Here is a 16836-nt window from a genome sequence, read left to right on the forward strand (position 1 = left end):
GGGCTTGCCACACACTCCAAAAAGAGTATTCCCATTCAATTTACACAGATCTTACTGCTTATTAGAAAATATATTTCGTGTTCCAAAATATCAGTGTGTAGCTCGGAACAGCTTAATTGGTTTACTTACCGTTTTCTCATCCGCATGTTAAACTAAAAGTAAGTTTTACTTAGAGTTAAATACCTACGTTCAGATTAAAACGCTGACGAGAAAATTGATCTCTGTATAGTATTTAAGTTTAAGTTAAAAATCATAAATAACGTTTTATAAGCAAAATACCCATACATGTATGTATATCTCAAAAAGCTTTTTCTAAGCCACGTTACATTTACATATTTTGATTCTAAATATAATATTTTTGGTGTACAAAACCTTGTGATTAATTCAAATCAGATGAGATTATTTTAAGAACAATCCGTGCTTGATGCAGCTTCAAGAACATTTTAATATGTTTTTTATTGATAAGAACATTGGCTCCTATTAATGTATTTTATATAATTATATAACTATTAAAATATATTTAGGTATCTTAACACTATTTACACTGTGTTGATTCTTTCTGGATACCTTTTTTTTCCAGTGCTCTCGCTTTTGCTCTCAGTGATAGTCCCTCGCATAGCGGAAACGGAAGTTGTAAGGGGATTTTCAATTTGCAATTGAACTGATTCTGATTTTTTGGCTTGCTTCTTTTGCTCGGCGCTCATTTTATGGCTGACTTGGTTTGGCCGTAGTGGGTGGGGAATGGATAGCGGGAGGGGGAGGGGATGGGGATGGGGGAGCGGGCTGCGGAAATGTAATCATCGCAATCCACCGGGTGGGAGGCCGGCGGGAGGGGCGCTGCAGTGGGCGAGGTGGCGACTTGTACATATATACTTACATTTAATTTCCACTAATTGAATCGAAATCGATCTCTCGCTCCCCTGCTGCGGAAAAGAGCCCTTCAGAGGGCCTTGACGTTTGCTTTTTGGATTGCGGCTGGCAGAGGTGTGAGCCGGGAAATTCGGTCGGTTTTCGGGGCGTGGCCGCTTTTGGCGCATTAACAAACTTTTCCTATAAATCAACGAAATTTTTTATAATCTCCTTTTGGGTTCACCAGCCCTCTGATGTTGGGAAAAGGATTAACTGCGGAGTGAATGTGAATCCGCAGGGGAGGTGGGCGGAAAATTTGAGGGGAGGCGGCAGGCGCTGCACCATTATGGCTTCTAATGAGCAAAGCGCGTCAGTGGGTAAATGACTTTTCACCGACTAGAAAATTATCGCGATGAGTTGAGGGAAATAATTACTCGATAATCGCAGTTGGCGGTTATGGTCTAAAAGGGATTCCTCCTACGTGTAAATTTGGTGGGAAATGTAAGTATAATTCGGATAAACTGGTATGGCTTTGGTAAGGCTTGCCAATGAACATTTAGTAGAGAATAAATTAAATCGACTTGCTACCTAAACCTACTTTACAATTCTAGTAAACTTAAAAAAAAGAACGAATAACATTTTTCATGATAGCATATTTCGTTCATAAAAATTCATATTTTGGGTTATCAAATTGTCCATATACTGGGTTAGGCAATTTTCGACCTTGTTTAGGCTGTGTTTAATTTGCAACTAAATTTCCAGAAAGGAAAGTTCAGATTTTAACTTAACCGAGTTTACTTTAATTAATTTTAATTTAATTTAAGAAAACATCAACCATTATTAGCGCTTTGATTAGAACTTAAGAACAGTTTGTGGATTTATTAAAAGTTTGTAAAAACACTTATAATTTTTAAGACCCATGATAGGACAAATGTGATTTTGCTTTAATCGCGGCTTTCTGATAGTTAATAATCCTCGACGTTCTCCTCTATGTCCCGAAACGTTAGCAGGATATTTTCGTAGAGCTTGTCCATTGTCTCCATGACAGCCGCTTGGCCCAGCTTGGGATCGATGAACTTCATCGTGGAGAGCTCGTACAGGACGTTGGCGGCCCGGATGCGGATCAGTCCCCAGGTGACCCGCGCCTCTTGGTCGGCCGTGTTCTGGACAGCCGTGATGGCCGCCTCGTGGAAGGCCATCATGTTCTTCAGCATGCCGATGGTCTTGAAGAAGGGACAGAAGGCGTCGTACTCACTGTACGAGTTCTGCTGCAGGAAGTCGTCCTTGAGCATTTTGGCCATCTCCAGCGTAATCTTGTCCTCCTCGTTCAACGACGACTTGCCCACCAGCTGGACGATTTCGGCCAGGTCGTCCTCCTCCTGCAGCACCTTCTTGGCCTTGGCCCGCAGCTGGGTGAACTCCGGATTGGACTCCTCGTAGTAGTTGTCCAGGGTGCGCATGTACTTGGAGTACGACTGCAGCCAGTTTACCGAGGGAAAGTGCTTTCTCTGGGCCAGCTTCTTGTCCAGTCCCCAGAACACCTGGACGATGCTCAGCGTGGCGGAGGTCACGGGATCGGAGAAGTCGCCTCCGGGCGGCGAGACAGCTCCCACAATGGACACGGATCCCTCGCGATCGGGAGAACCCAGGCACTTGACCAGTCCGGCCCTCTCGTAGAAGGAGGCCAGTCGCGCTCCCAGGTAGGCCGGATAGCCAGCATCCGCAGGCATCTCGGCCAGACGCCCGGAGATCTCACGCAGCGCCTCCGCCCATCGAGAGGTGGAGTCCGCCATCATGGACACGTGGAAGCCCATGTCGCGGAAATACTCCGAGAGGGTGATGCCCGTGTAGATGGAGGCCTCTCGAGCCGCCACGGGCATGTTGGAGGTGTTGGCCACGAGGGCAGTGCGCTTCATTATCGACTCCATGGTCCCGTTGACGTCCACCTCCAGCTGCGGGAAGTCCCGCAGAACCTCGGACATCTCGTTCCCTCGCTCGCCGCAGCCCACGTAGATAATGACATCGGAGTTCGAGTACTTGGACAGGGCCTGGTGAAATAGGTTGAAGAGAAATTAAACTATTTTACCAACTAGAAATTTGTATTCGAATTTATTTTCATGATTTTATATATTGTTTCTAAAGGGTTACGCGATAAATTAATAAAATGCAACACCACGCAAGGTGAAAGAAATTATGTGAATAGTTTGTGACGAGCAATACATAACTCAGTTATCATTAAATCTAAACAATATATCGTACTCACTTTATTAAATGGAGGTCAGTAGAATAATAAATATACCAAAAAAGTAAAACGATTCTGGCATTCAAAATTTAATTTATTTCTATCAGAATTTTCTAGATTACATTATTGAATCTAAATCCATATATCAAATAAATTTAAAGTTGTCTCGTAATGGGACTGGTGCAAGGCCATAAATTAATTAAATTGCTCACCATATATGTTTATTTCATAATATATATGTATTTAAGCATTAATACATCATTTCGCTATCACTGCATCAAAATAAGTAGTTAAACAAAACAGTTTCCTAAATTCTCTCTGCCATAAACACAATGCTATCAATTAATTTCGTTTTAAATTTGGGTGCTTTTTAATTATTGCTTTGATAGGCAATATAATTGTTAATCAAAAAGTGAGTGTGTCAATGACACTTACAGCAAACATTACAATTTCAATTGAGAACAAAAAATTTCTTTACAAAGGATATTAACTAAAAGCGTTTTTTTTTATCATGTTCTTTAAAGTTATTAGAATTTTTTTTATAGTATATGAAAAAAATATTAGAGAAATAATTTAGCATAACTTTCTTTGTTAAGCTATACCTTAGCTGGTTAAATTAGTCAAATAAAAATTATCTTTTTAACGAATAAGAAAATTGAAAATAAAGAGAGTGCGAGAGGGATGGAGATACGCTTGATAGCGCCACCTAGCCCATAGCACAACTAGCCCATAGCGCCCCTAGCGGCTTGGTGGTGTATTAGTGATATTATCTGTTTTGCTGCTGTGGTGATCTCTATTGAATTTGCAAAGTATTAGCTATTACTTTGCTATAACGTTTTAATGAGTGGTGCGATTTTAATCATTTTTGGCATGTAGGTGGTTATTAGTAATAAAAACCAAAAATCATTTAAATTATTCATAAATATTAAGAAATGTAGACAAGCTCTACCGTTTTGGGCGTTCAAGTGGGCGTGGCACCCTGCTGAATCTAACTTGCGCAAAAATCTCAAGAATCTTCATGCGAAATCCGAATTAGCTCTTCTAGCTTTAATAGTTTCCGAGATCTCAGCGTTCATCCGGACGGACGGACATGGCTAGATCGACTCGGCTAATGATCCTGATCAAGAATATATATACTTTATGGGGTCGGAAACGCTTTTTCTGCCTGTTACATACTTTCCGACGAATCTAGTATACCCTTTTACGAGTAACGGGTATAATAATTGGTAAATTTAAAGTCACTCTTATATCAACTAACATAAGTAAGTAAAAGATGAAATTGTGCCTTACCTGCGAGATCACAGTCTTCCCACAGCCGAAGGCCCCGGGAATGGCGGTGGTTCCGCCCTGGACACATGGAAAGAAGGCGTCCAGGACGCGCTGGCCGGTCAGGAGGGGACTGTTGCTGGGCAGTTTGTCCTCCACCGGGCGACACTTGCGCACCGGCCAAACCTGGAGCATGGTGTGCCGCGTGACCTCGTCTTCGAACTCCGTTTCCACGATCACGTCGTCCACGCAGTAGTTTCCCGCCGGGGCCAGCCACTTGACCCGCCCGTTGCATCGGGGAGGGAACATCAGTCGGTGATCGTGCATCATACTATTCTCGAAAACCGATCCGTATATGTCCCCGCCGGTTATCAAATCATCGACCTTGAGCTTAGCGGGGGTAAACGAGTACGAGATGTCCCGCGGCAGGGCCGGGACATCGATGCCCTTGGGTACGTAGATGGAGTTGGTCAGCTCGCTGATCGTCCGCAGGGGTCGCTGGATGCCATCGAAGATGCTGCCCATGATCCCGGGGCCCAGTTCCACGGACAGCGGCTTGCCCGTCTGGTAGACGGGGTCCCCAACACTCACGCCCGAAGTGTCCTCGTACACCTGGATAGTGGCCATGTCGCCCTCCAGACGGATGATCTCGCCCACCAGCTGGTAGTGTCCCACGCGGACCAGCTCGTACATGGCGGCTCCGGCCATCTCCTCGGCATTCACCACGGGACCGGAAACGCCGAAGATCCGTCCCATGTTCGGTTCATCTTCCTCTTCGTCCTCGTCAATTGAATAATTGTGGGTGTCCATCACCTGTTCGTTCGCAAAATGGGAGTCCTCGTTCTTCGACGGCTCCATAGTAATGTGCATGCTCCTGTTGGACTGCAAAGACATCCGAGGCGAAGAAAAGCTTTCCGAATCGGCCTTGTCTTTAGATGGTCTACGGACATCGATCGGCGGGTGAATACTGGAGGGACGGAATATAGAGGCCAGTTTCGGCTCGGGCCGCTTGCAGGTGCAGGTGCGACAGGTGCACTTCTTGGCCGTGGTCATGGGCTGGGGCTGGACCTGAGTCCTCGGCTGGCCATCTGGCGACTGGGAGCCCGAGCTCCGCGGAGAGGAGTCGAAGGAACTCACATTGCTGTTGGTGTTCGAGGTGAGCGGCGCAATCCAGGTCTTCTTTTCGTTATCCATTTACTAACTTAATACCCAAATACAAGTTTCCAAATTATATACTTTTAACTAATTTTGTCAAATAATCAAAAAAAAAAGGATAGAACGACTAAGGTGATGATGGAAAAAGAAAAAGCAATTTCTTAAAATTACAACTCAGTCCATTTATTATATCTAGTCATAGTTGGGAAACCCTTTTGAATAGGCGATACATCGATAATTTTGAACTAACTACCATACTGATCGACATTCTAACGTTGAAAATGTGTCCTTAACTGTCTTGCAAAATGTTTAAATTTAAATTTAATATTCAGCCTAAAACTGTTTTATAGGACACATTACATATAGATGTATATATGAGAAAACCACTTTCAATTACATTAAATGTATTTGTTGTTGCACTTTATTCGTACATTTAATATTTCATACTTTAAATATTTACATAAATTTAACAAACAAACAGGGAGAAAACATGACTTTTTCACAAATAAACAAGAATTTCCATTCATTAAACAATAATACTATTTATGCATGCATTTGTATTTGTGTCTTTTATGTATGTGTTGTGTGCGTGCGCCGTTTCCGTGTACTTTAATTCAAGTGTGTGTGCGTCTTTCGTTGTTGTTGCTTTAAATGGAAGTACATAGAAGGACGTTGTAGTTGTTGCTGTTGCCTTGAGCTGCCCTTTTTCGAGGGCGGAGGGGGCGTGGTTAGGTGAAGTATTAACCGCAGGCCGGAATGTTTACATCTCTCGTAGGCACCAAGAAGTTGTGGAATTTGTTGGACTTTTGTTTTTCTTCGAATGCAGCACGGAATTGTTGGTGTTTGATTAGGCTTTTTCGGATGGTTTTTGACTGCTTTCTTTTTTAAAAGTTAACTATATAACAAATATAAGATTAGAGTGTAAAAGTAGGGCCAACGCGGTCTTTAGTCCTCCAGATTCCTGAAGGCCTGCTGCAGGTCCTCGTGCAGCTGCTCGAAGTCAGCCTTGATCTTGGCCTCACCATCCTTAACAGGGTCCTGAAAACAATCAAACAGTGTGGTTAATAAATCGATACATGCAGACAATTTCAGTATGCCAACCCACCTTGAACTTCATGGACGACAGCTGGTACATAATGTTGCCCATAGCCTCACGGATCACGTTCCAGGTGATCTTGTTCTCGGACTGAGCCGTCGACTCCACGGAGTGACGGGCCATGTCGTAGAAGTCAATGATGTTCTTCAGCATGCCGACGGTCTTGTAGAAGGGGCAGAAACGATCGTACGAGGAGTAGGAGTTCTGCTGCAGGAAATCGTCCTTCAGCAGCTTGGCCACCTCCAGCGTGATCTTGTCGGTCTCGGCCAGGGAGGCCTTGCCGACCAGCTGCACGATCTCAGACAGATCCTCCTCCTCCTGCAGGATCTCCTTGACCTTGGTACGCAGTGGCACGAACTCGGGGAAGTTCTTGTCATAGAAGTCGTCCAGGGCACGCATGTACTTGGAGTATGAAATCAGCCAGTTGATCGAGGGGAAGTGCTTGCGCTGGGCCAGTTTCTTGTCGAGACCCCAGAACACCTGCACGATACCCAGAGTGGCGGAGGTCACGGGATCGGAGAAATCACCACCAGGGGGCGACACAGCTCCGACAATGGACACGGATCCCTCGCGCTCGGGGTTACCCAGACACTTCACGCGACCGGCACGCTCGTAGAAGGAGGCCAGACGGGCGCCCAGGTAGGCTGGGTAGCCGGAATCGGCAGGCATCTCAGCCAGACGACCCGAAATCTCACGCAGAGCTTCGGCCCAACGGGAGGTGGAGTCAGCCATCATGGATACGTTGTAACCCATATCACGGAAGTACTCAGACAGAGTAATACCGGTGTAAATGGAAGCCTCACGGGCAGCCACAGGCATGTTGGAGGTGTTGGCCACCAGGGCGGTACGCTTCATGATGGACTCGGTCACACCGTCGATCTCCACGGACAGCTCGGGGAAATCACGCAGTACCTCAGACATCTCGTTACCACGCTCACCGCAACCGACGTAGATGATGACATCGGAGTTGGAGTACTTGGACAGAGCCTGCCGACAAATAAGGATATTATAGGGGATTCAACCTACTGAAACTACCAGTTTATGTGATCCTTACCTGCGAGATCACAGTCTTGCCGCAACCGAAGGCTCCGGGAATGGCGGTGGTTCCGCCCTGGACACAGGGGAAGAGCGAGTCGAGGACACGCTGTCCGGTGAGCAGGGGGTGGTTGGCGGGCAGCTTCTCAGTCACGGGACGAGGCTGACGCACTGGCCACACTTGCAACATAGTGTGCTTGGTGATCTCTCCGTCGAACTCCGTCTCCAGGACGACATCGTCGACCTTGTAGTTGCCCGAGGGGGCGATGTAGCGCACGGTACCCTTGGCACGGGGGTTGACAATCATCTTGTGCTTGACCAGGGTGTTCTCGTGCACCAGACCGTACAGGTCACCTCCGGTGATGTGAGAGCCGACCTTGACGTTCAGGGGGTTGAACTCCCAGCTGGCAACGCGCGACAAACTGGGCACGTTCACACCCTTGGGGATGTAGATGGACTCGGTCAGCTCGTTAATGTCCTTCAGGGGACGCTGGATACCGTCAAAGATGCTGCCCATGATGCCGGGGCCCAGCTCCACGGAGAGGGGCTTGCCGGTACGCAGCACGGGATCGCCGACAGTCACGCCGGAGGTCTCCTCGTACACCTGGATGGTGGCCATGTCACCCTCCAGACGGATGATCTCGCCCACCAGCTCGTAGTAGCCGACGCGGACCAACTCGTACATAGCAGATCCCGACATGGCCTCGGCGGTCACGACTGGAAAGAAGCGGTTTAGCGGGTTAGATGAGTTAGATTTTTACACGTCGCTTTTATTTAATAGCCAATGAAGAAAGATGATGATGATATATAAAAATGTTTTAGTCTACAATAGAAAAGAACTTTTTAAGGACATACACTTGGACTTTTATTATTCAATTTTGATAAAACAGAACAAAATGGTATTTAATATTTAAACATTAGTAATTATGTGATGCTGATGTTTTAAATACATCGACACTTGTTATAGAAACAACCCACTTTCTTTTTCATTAAAAAAAATTACGTATTGAATTGATTAAATGAATTATAATTATTATTAGATTATTTATAAGTATTTATTTGAGAATTTTTCATTCATTTGTTATACTCTTCCTAATTAAATGATACTCTTTGAAATTAATTATTATCACTACCTTTTTTATATCATTAGAAATGAATTACTACTAAAGCAAAATAATAATAATATAATACTTTTTATTTTGGGAATTAAACTCTAAAAGGGGTTAAAAACTTGTAGATTCTACATGCATAGTTATTGATAAGAACCTGTAGAATCCAGGGGTCACTATTTTCAAAGAGGAGGCACTTACCAGGACCAGAGACAGCGAAGACACGTCCATACTTGGACTCACGCTCCTCATCATCGAAACGCTTAAGGTTGGACATTTTGCTTTATTCTGTTTTACAACTGCAAGAGAAGGAAAATAAAAGGAAAAATTATAAAGTGCTGGCTGGGAAAGGGCAAAGATAAAGGTGAAAACTTCTTATCGCTAATTGCTGGTTAGCCCTTTGTCAGCTGACGAGGGGGCAGGTGAATCGCTCCGATTTACAGGTTAAGTTATGGCCAAAACTGACGACTGCTTCGATCCCGATTAAAGGTTATAAAATGGTTTCCGAACATGCACAAAAGTCGATTGACTTAATTATTTTTTAACTCCCCCTCTTCGATTTCGATTATGCTGCGTAAAACTTTAAAAGCAGAGCTTTCGTTTCACGTGACAGAGCTTTAAAAGTTCGAAAAGAGTAATTTGCTTAACTAATCGCTTAACAAATAAAGTAAATATATTTGAAATCACACTGGCTGACAAATTGAACTGAAGAATGTAACTGAAACGCTTGTTTTCAAAATATGCGGGTTTTAATATTTATCTCAGAAAAAAAACACAAGAGAGAAGAGTCGGAGAGCAACTCTCCGCTCACGCTCTCTCTCTCCGTTCGAGTTCGAAAATTTGACAATTGCTTGACGTTGATCACAAGACTACTGTCATTGCCGTCAGCTGACAAATGAAAAAAGTGGGTAGGGGAAAAGACAATAATCTGGGGCCGCCTTTTAAATCGCGGTCTCCATATTGGTTTTTCATTACTAGAAGCCGAAAACTCCAACTTCTGTTTCGAATTTCGAAACGAGAGAGAGATAGAGAGGCGGCGATCACAAGACCCACGGTGCGACAGAGACGGAGCGAGCACGGGGAAGGGGGTCAGCTGACAAGGCAAAATTATTTTCCACGCGCAAATTTTCACGTTCTCAGACCGCACTTTTCCGAGCTTCTTTCAAAACCAATAAAGAATTGGAAGTTTAGGAGTTTTTCCTTCTGTTTGACTGTGTATGTGCTGCACTTATTATCTAACACACTTGCAGTCTATGTGCGATTTTTCGCTCTCCGCTTTGATCGCTGCTTCGTCACTTTTTCGGGGCAAATTCAAGGCGGGTTTCAATGCCGCTTTCTTCGGCTTCTTAAATCGCCCAGAACCGTTTCGAAACAATATTTATCTTTACTTATTTGCTTTGTGGGCGTGTGTGGGTGGGGGGGCTTACTTTGCTGTGTCTTCGCGTTCACCTTGCGAACGTGTGATTGCTGCTTTTCTCCAACAGAACGAACGAAAACCGACTGAGCCGCAGAAATAAAACGTCGACGCTCACACTTCGAAAAGCTCCCAGCCGCGATTCGATTTCGATTTCGCCCCGTTCGATCGCGAGCTTTCAAACGAAGTTGTGAGCTGATATCGGAAGCGAGCGGAGCTTTCGCCAATCGAAGTGCGGAAGCGAGATGAAGCGAGTGGCGGGACGTGTGCCAGAGGGAGACGGAGCGAAAGAGAGCGCAAGAGCCGGTGGGGACACACTGGCGGGAGAAATTTCTCGGGTTGATCGTGAAGTTTTTAAGCCCCATTTTAGAACGACATATAACCCATACCTTGAAAAACGTCGATGTTTTATTTTAAACAGATTATAACGTTGTCATCAAACTTGCATTAATTTTATTTTTCAAAAGATCGAAAATGAGATGAAGAGTCGGGAACAATTACCACTTTTCGCAGGATGCTGATTTTTAAATGATCGACGAATGTTTCAAAAAGTAGTAGTAAAATATAAATAAAATAGCAACGCTTGATTTAAATGTATGTTTTATATAAAAATAGAACATTCGATTTTATAGAAAAAAGCGCAATCGTATTGTAAGTTCCTAGCATATTTAACAATGACGCCAGTACCCAAATATACAACTTTACTTTTATTTATACCATTCACAAAAACCAAAGAACTGGAAAAGGAATGCCTTTTAAAAAAGGTACAGGGGATCCCTTTTAATATTCGGGGAATAAAAATGTTCGCGAATAAAATATTCAAATCAATTAATAAAAAAAATTCCTAAAATGAAAAATGAAAGCTTTTTTATTACCAATTTATCGAGGTACATATCTTATGGTTATATTAAGAAATAAAAATAAAAAATAAAAAACCGAATATTAATGGGATGCACCGTAGGTCATCAGCGTATGGTCCAAAAAATGAACCTAAATTTTAGAAATAGATTATACCCCAACGGAGCCCAACTTAATATGTATACTTTATATGATCGGAAACTATTCCTTCTGCCTGTTATATATGTAGTTTTCAATGAATACTTTACCCCATTGTACTCTACGAGTAACGGTATCAAAGGGTACAAAAATTATACAAATGTTTTCTTTAGGGAATCCTAAACTTTAACTTCAAAGGTACATATATATAACGCGCTTAAAGTTTTTTTTTCAAAACTGCTCGTTCGGATACTGGTCTACACTTACTCCCATACCTCGAGAACTTTTTCAGATACCGAAATTAATCTTTTATAATCATTACACTTTAAACTTTTAAAAGGCAAAAAAAAGGTTTTTACGTCAATAAAAAATTAAATATTTTTCAACACTTTTTATTCAAAATGTAAGTTTAAAGTTTCCATCGAAAACTTTGTTGATTATTTTGCTTGGACTGAAAGTTACAACAGCCTAAATAATTATTTTTACATATTTAATTTCTTACATGTATATTGCATGGTGTTAAATCACCTCAATTAAAATGGCAATCAATTAATTATACAAGCTATTAGTTACTATTTAAATGCACTGAAATGCCATTTTAAATTAATCAATTTGTGATAATTGCGCGAGGGTCGCCCAATAAGCTCTCCATTCGCCAACAATACGGCTTTTGTATGTAATTCAAAAAGCCTTTTTACTGCTATGCCCCTCCGTTTTTTCGATGTTGGGCAAAGAATAAAACTCACTGTGGTGGCAAAAACTTTGATTAAAATTCGCATTGTAAAAAGATATTTACCAATGATTTACAGTTTTTTGCTCCCCTACTTTTTACCCGTTTTATCCATTCTTCCGTCTGCTGTTGTTCTAGTTAGGATTCGATTTTTGCCTCTTTGTTTTTTGTGCGGAAGCAATCAGTGAGAATGGAAGGGGAAATGGTTAACACAAGAATGCTAACCCATGTACAATGCACATAGTTTATTTTGATATACTTCCAAACAGGTACCGAAAAATAAAGGAAAATCCGCCTTTACCTCGCTGCTGGATACAGATTTGCCAGTATCAAAAGATTATGAAATATATTATCGTTTTTTCTTTTCAGGTCATACCAAATGACTAATCCTCTGAATCAAATTATTAACACAAATTAGTTTTTGATTTATCTTTATCAACCTGTAAAATTTCCGTTTTGTAATACTAAAAATATTTATAGTAAACTAATTGTTCGATCCACTCCTATAATCATAGCCGTAATAATAAGCTAATATAAGCTTAATTTGTATTTATCAAGTACCCCAATCCCAAAAACATGTTAACACAATCATTTTATAACGTCGGACATGTTGTTAACCAGCCAGAAATAAATGATATAAATAATGCTTACGTTAGAGCAGATTGAAAACAAAGCCGAGGCTGACATGTTTAAAATGCAGTCATTATATTGCACTGGAATATTTTTCCTGTGCTCTAGTTTTTTGGTGGAGGCAATTTCGGTCGATGGGAGCAATTTGGTAAGCTGAATTATTTGAAATACTTAACATTTTTTGACTGGACGTTGTTGAATATTTAATAAAAAGAGGTCCTGGGACTATACTTTAATATCGGTGTCCATGACGACAGACAATGCGGAGCTGGCCGGCGGCGATACTCGGGTCGACCGAATTGGTCGCGGAGAATACGGACTGAGTGGTACCCTGTATGCCAACGTGGATGTTCCCCAGGACTTGGAGGTGGACGTTACCATCTACCGCAGCACCGACGGCGGTGAGACATACAAGCTCCAGCCGTACTCGATTCCGCGCCAGACTGTCTACAGCGCCGTTAACAATTTCTACAAGAAAATAATCATGCCCAGTGTGGCCAATTGCTCGAACTTACCCCAATTCGCGGACACCTTGGAGTTCATGCCCGCCCAGGTGTTCAAGTACGAAAAGTGCCAGGTGGGCACCGAGGGGTTTCCGAAATATTTAGCTGACGGCTGGTACAAAGGCGTCATCGAAACCCACGGCCTTGTCGGGCTCGTCTGGACGTGCATCGTCGGGGTCAAGCAGAAATCCTTCTAGAAAAGTGGACGACTAAGGCCTATACTATAGGCCCTATAGCTCTCATAGGAACGATCGGTTATGATATGCCGATTTTCCCGATTTTTGATAAAACTTTGCAAGTGGTATTATTCTTATGATCAACGTATGAACAATACGGTAAAAGAGAGAGAGTCTTTCAATGTATTATATTTAATATTTATATTTATATTTATACTGCTTAAGTCACACTTTAATTCATGAAATCTTCTAGAATATTAAAGATTCGGATTGCCGAAGTTAGTAAAACTTTTTAAAAGGGAGGGAAGTAAAATTTAATTTGTTTAACACGTGTAATCAATTGGTTCGTAACTGAATGCAGCATCACTGAGAAACAATTCTGGTGAGTGGGACTGTCAACTCTTAGGTGAATGGGGTTATTATAATTTTAAAAACTTTTTTAAAACAATAATACTTTTTATATGGTCCTTTTCGTAGAAGACTATCTTTTTTGATCGCCAAGACTATGTATGCATAAGTCTGCTGCACTTAGATTGATTTTGTTCAGTTTTTGGATTGCAGTCAGCAAAAGTGGCAACTACAACATAAACCCATGCTTACAAAGTAGTCAAACAGTCAAAGCCCGATGTTTCAGATGCGAGAGATGCGGATAAGTCAGGGGCGTTGTGTGGCAGGGGTAGGTAAATTCTGGCTCCCGCTTTTTGCATAACTTATAAATCGATGACGTTGGCAGGCGAGAGCGCATCTCGAGTTGGGACATTTGCATAATAAGGCAGCCAGTGCATGCAGCATACAGCATGAGAATCTGCCTGCGATTCATTCGGAAGTTCAGGGGGAGGGGGGGGGGGGGGGGGGGTGGTTCTCGGGAACGGGGATCCCCCGCACTGCAGATGTGTGTGAGTGACTGAGTGTTTTGGATTCTGTGTCAAAATGGCGCAGAAAAATGCTCGAGTGGAGCTGACTGCAGAGCGCCAAAGTGGAATGAATTTGCCACATCGAAGCTAAGATATGCACCCCTAGCCACTCGATTCCGAGCCACTTCGCAGTGTTTCTCGGTGTGTGTAAGTGTCCTGGCTAAAATCCTTTCCATGTATATTCGAATTATGGACTAAAATGTGGGCCAAATAAATTATGCATATTTCTCAGACATTTCGTAATTCTCCGGCAACTTTCTGGAAACTTGAAAAATGCATTTCTGCTTGTTAGCTAAAAAACTTTTCTAAGCGTCGGAAATATATAACCCAACATACTTACAAAAAAATGTTACATTGGAAATGTATGTTTATATTGTGCGGGTACAAATGTTTACATATTAAGTAATAAGACATGGTACACTTATAATTATAAATTTAATTTATAAAACTTTTCTACAAATGCCACTTATAAATATTCCCATTTTTTCAGTTAAACATAGAATAGTATTATAACAATGTTGAATTTCACTTGTGTCTGCTGTCTGATTTCGATTCTTTTTCCAGCTCTAGGCACCACTAACTTTTGCTCCGAAATCTGCATATCATATATTCCATATAAGTTTATTTTCGGTAGGAGGTATTTCGGCTTTTATCTTTCTGTTTCTCCCGTTCTCATTTTATATATGTATGGATAACCGTATACATTAAGTCATAACTTCATTTGGCGGCCATGGGCACTCATTTAGTTTATGTTTGTGCAGCCCGCGTACCGCTGCCCCTCCCATATCTCTTCCCATCTCGATAAATTCATTTGGGGCTTGTTAGGATGGCTCCGAACCGCCAGCTCCCCTGGCACCACCCGGCCATTGGCTAATCTTGTTGCGCATTGCCATAATTTTCAATTTACATGCACCCACTGAGTCCTGGCCCCTCTCATTTACCACCCATTTCCCCCTCCCCCACCGAACAGGAGCTATCCGGCGAGTCAGTCCGGGCGTTATATTGGTCACAATAAATTGACTGCAATGGAACGACCATGGGTGTGTGTCTGTCCTTAGTAGAGTGCGGGTGTATGTGCACTGGAAAAAATGTAACTTCTTTTTATAAATAATATAGTAATATTATTTCGTTAATAGCCTTTAAACCAAACATATAATGTTATGAAATATTAAACCGAAAAATGCATATATTTTCGTAGAATAAGTACTTAAAACTTTAATAAACCGATAAATTTACATATATTTACTGATATATAATTTATCAATTTATTTATATATTTATATATATATTTATCAATTTTACTACTTTCTTATCTAATTGATAACGTGAGATTCTTATCAGCTTAACAAACACTTGCATATGACTTTTCCGTTCCTCAAGTTAATTATTTGGGGTATCTATGATAAGAATATCGATTACACTTGGTTACAGGCTAAATTTCCAAGAAGGATGATGGTAGAAAATAAGTAAATAAATTTGTTTATGAAAAATGTTTTCCTAAAGACTTTTGTAAGAACATTTTTTGGTATATCCGGGCTTATATTTATATCTTGAGTTGAAAGTTAGTAATTTTTTAACAATTTGGTGACTGTAAGATCCTAAAATCTCGAAAAAATTCCGACAAAAAGTCGAGGCATGTACCTCCTTAAAGTACCCGTTCAACCGAACCAAACAAGACATATTTGGACATAGTCATGGGTGAAAGAGATTTTAATTTGTTTTTAAACTACAATATTAGGCCAGGCTTTGCGCCTGAAAATGGAATTTAGTATAGATCAACGTAGGAGGGTTCATGTTATTCCCTTAGGCAATAATGTCAAACTTTTCTTTTACGTTTTTGGATATATTGATAAAAACTATAAGCATTACGAACGCTCATATTTTACACAAGTTATTATTTATTTAATTATTAGTCTGATTTGAGATCTAGAGGTACAACTCTACCAGGAACTACCATAATCCTTCTTGGGTCATTAAGAAAAAATAATTTTGTAAGCTAGTGTTATCAGTATGAAGACATTTAGAATTTAGGTTTCGGTTTAAAGGCAAGTTATAAAATTAATGAGGAGATGGATTATAAATATTATTGAGTTAAAATGAATTTTCTTAGTGCACTGTGTATCGTGCCAGTCGTTGTCCTTTACTTCCATTCGCTTGATTATGACCTGCAGTTACCACACCACGACACCACCCTTCCCCCGGCGATCAGACACCACCCGCCACCCTCCCCCTCTAGACTGCAGTTGCATTAGGCGCTGACGTCACCACCGGCCCCCCACCCCTCTCCTCACCTCACCAGCCCACCGATGCGGAGTGCAACATTTCGATTTGCGCCATCATCGTGGGCATCGTGTCCTTTGTCCCGGCGAGCCTAATCATTGACACATTCATTGATGCATCCGAGCGCATTCTGGCATATTTACGAGCTGTCCTAATTGCCCCCAAGCAGATGCATCGGCCCAGCCATTTTAAGCCCAAATGACGCCAACCCATTGAGTCCTTGGCTCTAATGGACAATGTTCTTGCTCTTTTGGCGGTCTCCCTAATTTGGACCTTATTTATGTTTATTTTCAAAAACAGAATGAAGTTCCTCAATGGACTTGTACTTGCATTGTTAAAAGGTAAGTCTATTCTTACTTAATCTTACAAATTGTATGGTGTTTAAAAAATTATAAAAGACTAAATTGTACTTTGTTATTCTTAGTTAGAGAATATCGAAAA

General features: G+C 41.8%; 3 protein-coding genes across 3 annotated transcripts; 1 reads left to right on the plus strand and 2 right to left on the minus strand.

Moving 5' to 3' along the window:
- Window positions 1-1707: 1707 nt before the first annotated feature.
- LOC119546400 (V-type proton ATPase catalytic subunit A) lies at window positions 1708-5656 on the minus strand. Its single transcript, XM_037852655.1, has 2 exons — window positions 4382-5656; window positions 1708-2897 (listed from the first exon to the last, which is right to left on the minus strand). The coding sequence occupies exons 1-2, from the start codon at window positions 5549-5551 to the stop codon at window positions 1815-1817; spliced, it is 2253 nt and encodes a 750-aa protein (XP_037708583.1). The 5' UTR covers window positions 5552-5656; the 3' UTR covers window positions 1708-1814.
- A 259-nt stretch (window positions 5657-5915) lies between these two features.
- LOC119546401 (V-type proton ATPase catalytic subunit A) lies at window positions 5916-10312 on the minus strand. The gene is made up of 5 exons (XM_037852656.1): window positions 10180-10312; window positions 8954-9051; window positions 7663-8360; window positions 6618-7595; window positions 5916-6550 (listed from the first exon to the last, which is right to left on the minus strand). The coding sequence occupies exons 2-5, from the start codon at window positions 9027-9029 to the stop codon at window positions 6458-6460; spliced, it is 1845 nt and encodes a 614-aa protein (XP_037708584.1). The 5' UTR covers window positions 9030-9051; window positions 10180-10312; the 3' UTR covers window positions 5916-6457.
- A 2264-nt stretch (window positions 10313-12576) lies between these two features.
- LOC119548723 lies at window positions 12577-13222 on the plus strand. The gene is made up of 2 exons (XM_037856211.1): window positions 12577-12670; window positions 12737-13222. The coding sequence occupies exons 1-2, from the start codon at window positions 12578-12580 to the stop codon at window positions 13220-13222; spliced, it is 579 nt and encodes a 192-aa protein (XP_037712139.1). The 5' UTR covers window position 12577.
- The last annotated feature ends 3614 nt before the right edge of the window (window positions 13223-16836 follow it).

The sequence above is a fragment of the Drosophila subpulchrella genome, chromosome 2L, assembly GCF_014743375.2.
Source record: "Drosophila subpulchrella strain 33 F10 #4 breed RU33 chromosome 2L, RU_Dsub_v1.1 Primary Assembly, whole genome shotgun sequence".
NCBI lineage: Eukaryota > Metazoa > Arthropoda > Insecta > Diptera > Drosophilidae > Drosophila > Drosophila subpulchrella.